The sequence below is a fragment of the Mytilus californianus genome, unplaced genomic scaffold (genome assembly GCF_021869535.1).
Source record: "Mytilus californianus isolate M0D057914Y unplaced genomic scaffold, xbMytCali1.0.p SCAF_2, whole genome shotgun sequence".
Classification (NCBI taxonomy): domain Eukaryota; kingdom Metazoa; phylum Mollusca; class Bivalvia; order Mytilida; family Mytilidae; genus Mytilus; species Mytilus californianus.
The window spans coordinates 136,970,205-136,978,210 of NW_026262668.1; the positions used below are offsets into that span (position 1 = coordinate 136,970,205).

The 8,006-nt window shown below is 34.1% G+C and overlaps 1 protein-coding gene across 1 annotated transcript; it reads left to right on the forward strand.

Annotated features, from left to right (window-relative positions):
* The first annotated feature begins 1,508 nt into the window (after window positions 1-1,508).
* Window positions 1,509-4,266, forward strand: LOC127728843 (uncharacterized). Its single transcript, XM_052236439.1, has 3 exons — window positions 1,509-1,540; window positions 2,956-3,145; window positions 3,728-4,266. Exons 2-3 carry the CDS (start codon window positions 2,981-2,983, stop codon window positions 4,148-4,150), a joined length of 588 nt encoding a protein of 195 aa, XP_052092399.1. The 5' UTR covers window positions 1,509-1,540; window positions 2,956-2,980; the 3' UTR covers window positions 4,151-4,266.
* Window positions 4,267-8,006: the final 3,740 nt, after the last annotated feature.

An 8,006-nucleotide genomic window follows, 5' to 3' on the forward strand; every position in this document is an offset into this window, starting at 1 on the left:
GGAAGAAAAAAAATCCTTTTTTTTTTGGAAAAAGATTTTCAATCGTGAAAATGAAAGCCATTGTAGGGAGTTGAGTTGCTGTCAATTTAGCTAAAATAATTAATATGCCTAAATCTTGATTGAAAAAGAAGTAGAAAAAGCAGTGAGAATGCACTTAAAATAGTAACAGCTGTAGAAGCACGAAAATTTTTTTGTGCTTTTAAAAGGTCAAGATTTTATCTTTCTATCGATTTTTTTCATAGGGATTTATGTTAACAAGTATATACATGTAAGATGCAAAAATCCTAAATTATGCGCCAACATTAAAAACTTTTTTAAAAGGCCATAGAAACTTGGGAATATTTGTGTACAAGGTAAAAAAGTCATTTTTTAAAACGATTTCAAGAGGAAAGAGACTTAGATTTTATGCACTCTAACAGATCTTTGTGTTTTTGAAGTATCCATCTGATTCACACTGCCCCTGCAGTAGTTTCATAATAATCTATAACTATAATAACTATGAAGTCTGGCTTTGATGCTAATAATTTAGAAAGAGGTTTCGTGGACACTTGGAAAACCCAGCAATATAACGTTGTTTGTAATGACACTTAGGTATCCAGTACGGTGAAGGAAAATCAAGTTCTTCATCTTTGGTTGAAATTCCAAAGGAACATATACCAGACCTTTTTAACATCTCTAATAAAGTGTTTGATTTCAACTAGATATGAACCTACGTGCAGCCTGCATGATCTCCAACGATGAATAATACGTATAAATAAGAAGATGTGGTATGAGTGCCAATGAGACAACTCTCCATCCAAGTCACAATGTGTAAACAATTATAGGTCAAAGTACGGCCTTCAACACGGAGCCTTGGCTCACACCGAACAGCAAGCTATAATGGAACCAAAAAATGACTAGTGTAAAACAATTCAAACAGGAAAACTAACGGTCTAATCTATATAAAAAGCGAGAAACGAGAAACACTTATGAACCACACCAACAAACGACAACCACTGAACAACAGGCTCCTGACTTAGACTAAAATCGATTAAAACACATCCCAGGGATTTAGTGTTTTAACGCCATGAACAGTTAAAGAAGATATGACTTGTGCATATATGTTTATAAATCGATATCACTAACGCATCGATTCCTGCCGTGGGAAGAACAAAAATTTGCAAACGCAAATTTGCAGATTTAAGATTGTTCGGCTAAATTGCAGATGAAGTATATATTTCGTTAAATTATAACTGATTGAGGGACAAACTTTTATATTTTTTCTGGTTTGTTTTATCTTGTTTGGGTTCTATTTCATTAACCTACACTCTACATATACTTTTATTGATATAATATGGCAATGGCCTTGAGTGGGTTTTTTTTCAGATCGTTTTTTTATCTCTTGTACCCTGCGTCACCATAATGACATACGCTACTGGGATGATAATGATGGGCAGGAAAATAACAGGAAACAATATGGTATGTATGACTATATAAAGAAAGCAAGAACATCGGTAAGAAACAGAAAGCGACTATCTTATTTGTGAATCGTTTCCGACCAGTAAGTAACATTTACATTTATTTTCATTTGTGTGAACACAGGTTTTTTAATGTTTGCATTTTGCTTTCATTTAGATGTATCAGCTTTTTTCATGATAACATGTTTTTAGATTGCAATGGTAAGCTTGTTATGTGTAAAATCGTAAAAAAACATTATTTTAATAAGTAAAAGAAAAAAATAATATAAATACAAATAATTGATTTAATGTTGTATTTATATCCTTTTTTATTCTTATTCACTATTCAGCAAATTTGCAAAAAGAAATATATATTATGTTCGATATTCAAGTCTTGATAGTGGGTATATCATAGGATTATACACATGTTATCTTGAGGTTAAGGTATTTAAGAAATGAATGCTTCTGTTTGTTATTTTATTTGGGTGCAAAAAAAAAGCGTTGACCGAAGCACGTTTTGTATTAAGCGCGGAAGCCGTCCGCAAGTCAGTCAGCATTTTAGTCCGTCCGCCAGCAATCTAGGTTTCCTGATGCTTAATCAAATACATATTTTGGATTGCAACCATGGTCGCATGTAATGAGAGGACTTTGAAAATAGTCAAATTTACAGAATTAAACCAAATTCGTACAGCTACTTAAACGGGAAATGACATAAGGCACATGCTATCGAAATTTTGATCTGTGTGATTTTTATAGATTCCAATACCAATTCATGGATTTAGACATTTCTTTTATATCAGTTCGTTAATCCGCTACTCTTTGAAAACATTTCGACAGAAATGAACTTACGCATCAGTTATTCCAATTTGTTATCTTTTATTTACCAATACATAGCTATTTCATAATTTAACAATTTGATTATTCCGAACCCCTTGAAGACGGCTTGGCATAATTAAAAACAAAATTGCTTAGCTTTTCGAACGAGGAATGAAGTTGTGCACCTATTTTACTGATTTTTCTGTGTGACTTTTGGAATTTCCAAAGTCAAAACATGAACTTTGCCTTTCTGCTAATATTATATGGAGACGACATGCGACAGTCTCCTTCTTTGGAAGACCCAACAATTTTACATTTTTCTAAACGATTTATTCGCATCAAAATGTTTGTAAATTAATTATAATATCATAGTTCCTTTAACACATTACTGTTTTTACAAACATTGAATGACATGATGTATGAAGTTCGGGATTAATAATGAATTCCCTTAGTCGCCATTGAACATCCGGCAACTACTAATGAATTCCCTAAGTCGCCATTGAACATCCGGCAACTACTGCTAGTGGTTGATATTTGGTATCCGAATTCTTCTATTTATAATTTATTAGTCGAGTTTCGCTTTTTGTATATTGCTGTATATTTTTACGTATATTTTATCAATTTTGTGGTGTATTGTAAAGGTTTTCGTTACGACCAAACTAATTCATAAAAAAATGTAACAGTTATGCTTTATTTCATTAAGATAGCATCATCACATCTTGGTTCACATGGCTGCTCCGGCACGACGTATGAACTTGTTCTACTGGGCACCAACGGATGAATTATGGGGACATTGTTCATTAGCCTTGAGTGACGGCACACACATTAGCTGGTGGCCTATGACGGAACCGGGAGAAGGAAAGAAGCATCCCGGATTAGTCCCTATTGCACTTGTATGTATACTTATTCCATCTTACATTATTTTTAACGGTAATATTCCACCAAACATTATGTTTAAAGATATTTTTCACCTGACATTACTTTTAACGATACTTATTCCATCTTACATTATTTTTAACGAAACTTATTCCATCTAACATTATTTTGAACGGTAATTATTCCACCAAACATTATGTTTAAAGATCATTTTTTTCACCTAACATTATTTTTAACGATACTTATTCCACCTAATATCATTGAAAATGAATATTCTGCCAGACATGATGCAACAAACAGTTGTGTACAATGAGAAAATAAATTTTTGAGCGGCATATATAAGCCTCTTTAGCTACAAGTGAAAATGAATATTTCAACGGTAAAAAACATCCTACTCTAAAATCATTATGTTCATCATTGAATCGGGGATAGAGAAAAGAATGCTTGCAGATTCAGATTCGAAGGATTCAATTATTTGAACGTATAAAGCTGAAAAAAATATTGAAAATTCCTTAAAACAAAGACTGAAAAAAATATTGAAAATTCCTTAAAACAAAGAATTTCCTAAAGCATCATTGTGATTTAATCTTATTTTACAGTTTACAGAATGGATAAACGCATATCAAAACCAAACTTTGGCAAAGGATACTGAATATGAGGGGAGACAACCAGCAGTACTAGCAATTCCTGTTGGTTTAAATGAAGGCGCTATAAAAGTTTGGTGGCAAAAATTCAAACAATCACAGAAATACCAGGCTGCTCGTCTCAACTGTTCAACCGTTGTATTTCTAGCGCTCAAACAAGGAGGAGCACTCAATGTGGTTCAAGACCCAGGAAACTGGTGGTGGGACCCAGATCGTACATTGCAATTTGCTCGTGCAATGAAACATGCAATGGAGGTGAAAAAGAAGGGGCAGGTACAGTTCCAACAAACGTCACAGGCTTTTACAAGGCAGCTACAACTGGCAAGACAGGCAGCGGACCAAAAGGCTATGGCAGCACACTATGCTCCTATGTACTAATGGAAACTTACATTGTTAACATTGCAAAGTACACATGCATAGTGTTTTGTTACTGAATGTGCTCTCTAACATTGCTTTACTTATAATTTTGAAAAATTAAATTTAAAAACCACAAACTATGTTTCAATATTATTTTGACCCATTTTAATCGAATATACAAGTATGAGGGCGGCAGACCACCTTGTTATGCCCCGTTGTTGGAATATGCTGTTTCCACGTATAAGAAATCTTGCAATGACTCCATGAGAGGTCCGTGGTTGACTTATTGAAAAGAAGATTCTTGCAAATACCCAGCATGTCCCCATTTTATTTGGAAGAATACATTTCTTCAGCCTCTATCCTGGTCGACCCATTTTTTTGAACCTACATATAAATAATTATTTAATCTTAATTATTAAATCTTTTTTTTTCATAAAGTTCGTGTACTTTGTACAGTGACCTATAGTTGTAAACATCCACGTCATTTTGCCACTGATTGATAGATGTCTCATTGTCATTCATACCAAATCTCATTAATTTTGTATATAACTTGTACATTTGCTTTTGAAAAATTACTTTTTGAAAGCTGCACCGAAGAGATCAACTTGTCTGTAGTGCAAGTCTACGAGTTACAGGATTTTACAGTTAGGGGAGAAAGTAGATGGAAAATAATGTTTTTCTTGTAGCAATAGGTTAAAAACTATTGGCATTATGCGTATCATATTCATTTAAAATCATGGAATCACCACCCGAGACCAAAGGACGAAAAGAACATTGTTTTGATTGATTGTCGACTGATACTTAAATAATTAATAATTAAAGAACCTATATTCAACTGGGTGTTTGTAAAATCGCGTCTGGTGTACACAATGTTTAATTCTGGTATCTATGATGAGTTTATTATCAACGTATTGCCTATTTTCTACCGGTTTCGCATGTATTGTTACGTTGTTTCTTTTTGTTTTTCAATCCAGCAATCACTTTGAACGTTTCCCACAATTACGGTGGGTACGCAGAACTGGTCTGACAGATAAACCAGGATAAAGTAACTCACAATTACGATGAGTACTCGTCTAGGCGAAAGGCCGGGATGGATATATCTCACAATTACGTTGAGTACTAAATCATCTGGTAGATAGACTGGAATAATCGTATCTCACAATTATGGTGAGTTGTCGTCTGGCAGATAGGGTGGGTTGAAGGTATCAGACAATTAAGGCGCGTACTGGTCTGGCAGACATGCTGGGATGAACATTTCTCTAAATTACGGCCATTACTCGTCTGGCAGATAGGCCGGGATGAACGTACCTAATAATAACAGTTAACTTTCGTTTGGCATATAGGCTAGGACGAACGTTTCTAGCTCACAATTAATGTGAGTTCTCAAAAATCGCCTTGCATATAAAACGGGATAAACGTTTCTTATGAAACGCCGTAGCTGCCTGATGTGAACATATGTTTATATATATATGCACATACTTTTTCTATATATGCACATACTTTATCAATATATGCACATACTTTTCCTATATATATGCACATAGTTTAATTTATATGCACATTCTTTTCCTATATATGCACATACTTTTCCTATATATGCACATAGTTTACTTTATATGCACATACTTTTTTTATATATGCACATAGCTTACTTTATATGCACATACTTTTCCTATATATGCACATAGTTTACTTTATATGCACATACATTTTCTATATATGCACATAGCTTACTTTATATGCACATACTTTTCCTATATATGCACATAGTTTACTTTATATGCACATACTTTTTCTATATATGCACATATCTTACTTTATATGCACATACTTTTCCTATATATGCACATAGTTTACTTTATATGCACATAGTTCTTCATGTGCATACTTTTCTCTATATGAAAATAGTTTTTCAATATGAGAGTTACCATTCATATGATACTTTACCGAAAGTGCAATTTATAGAAAAAACGAGAAAGTGCAATTTAACAAAAATCAACGTTTCAAACATTTCGTAGGAAGATTTAGATACATTAACACAGTACTAGTTGACAAATTTCCCTGTTGCGTCGAAAATATGATAAAAGACTTTTTACTGCAAAAGACAGCTTTTTGTGGTCGTATAAAGAATTGGATTCACCCTTTCCATTCCGAAAATTTCCAAGCCCTCCCCCCTTTAATTTCCTCCTATCTCCCCTTTTCAGGTTACAAATGACCGGTCCTTTACATTTGTTATTACCCTTGCATTGTCCGATTTTTGTCCATTTTTCCGTCTTTGTTACTAATATCTTGAGAAAAGTAATATGTCAATAAAAACGTGAACAACTAAAATGATCAGCAAGTCTAGATTTACAAAAACTGACAATACTTGAAATTTGTGTATCTTATGGAAGAAACTGCCTCTAATTAGGAAAGGCATTTTCAATGGAAAGAAACTATTTTGTTTGCTTCTCTTCTGAAACAAATACTGTCTTTTTCAAGAAACTTGAAATCAAATTAAAAAAAGAATTGAATGGTCGGTACCTTAGCCCTGTTTACAAGTCGATGTCTTTAGTCTGGAGGTGTATATATGAGTGTCTGCCCACTAAACCGTTTATGTTTCTGGTTACTGTCTGTTTGAAGCTGTAAAATAATGCGCGAAAACGTAATAAAAAGCTGCGTACAAATGTAACGCACCGAGTTGATGTTCATCCCATATCTCCTTTCCTTGATACTGAGGGGAGGGGCGGGGCCGGGGGGGGGGGGGGGGAGGGGGGGGGCTGCTTTGGTTGCCGAGTGGTCTAAGTAATCAAACTACTGTATCACTAGCCTGTCAACACTAAGGTTGTGAGTTCGAAACCCGCACGTGGCAGGTTCGCTCGACTCCAATCTTAATTGACTAGAATTGTCAGTTTTCCTACCGAAGTTCGTTGGTTCTCTCAAGGCACTCCGACTTCCTCCACCAATAAAAACAGACCGTCACGAAATAGCACGATAGTGCTGAAAGTGGCGTTAAACACCAATTAATTATTCAATCAATCATTCACATCCGATGAGTAGAAATTTTTATAGCTATTGTAATGAAATACTTTTTTTAAAATGACTGTGAATTTAATTGGTTCAGGAAATGAATTAAGATAAAGCGGCAATTCAAAAAGAGGGACTAAATATACCGGTATAGCTGTCTTTTGTATATAAAGTAAACTATGTAGGAATATGACAGTTGTTATCCATTCGTTTGATGTGTTTGAGCTTTTGATTTTGCCATTTGATAAGGGACTTTCCTTTTTGAATTTTCCTCGGAGTTCAGTATTTTTGTGATTTTACTTTTTATTAAACATCTTCATGACAAAAAGCTGATACCATCCCATAAAATGCGTTTTGGTGAAATGGAAACAACTGACCATTATTTGTTTTTTTCAAAATGCCGAAGATTCGGTGCATTTCGTCAAAGACGCATATAAAATCTAAGGCTTCAAAAAGAGTATCCACATATACTTTACTTTTTGGCTCCGTTAGAATATATCGACAAAAATGAATTTCTATTGAAACACAGCTACAATTTAAAATCGCTATATACCCACTCCTATCTTCTATAGTCTACCTTTCTGTAACATCACTGCCATTTGTCTTCGTTTATAAGTAATTGTGTGTATGACAAATCCATCAATAAAATATGTGTACACTTACAGGAACGAAACACAACCTGTAAGTCATCATAAATGTATATTATATAATTCTGTACTAAAAATCAGATCTCCAAGTAAAAGGAAAAAAGACCACACAGCTGTCTGATACATTATAAAAGAACGATAGGGCGGACACGCATGGGTCACGTACACTATTTATCCAAGCCACTTCGTGAAGGGGGCATTTAATTAAAAACAAATACATAAAA

Bases quoted from the DNA above. Each gene is read 5' to 3' on its own strand.
- LOC127728843 (XM_052236439.1), top strand. From the start codon at position 2,981: ATGGCTGCTCCGGCACGACGTATGAACTTGTTCTACTGGGCACCAACG. The intron at 3,146-3,727 runs GTATGTATACTT...CTTATTTTACAG, and splicing joins GATTAGTCCCTATTGCACTT to TTTACAGAATGGATAAACGC.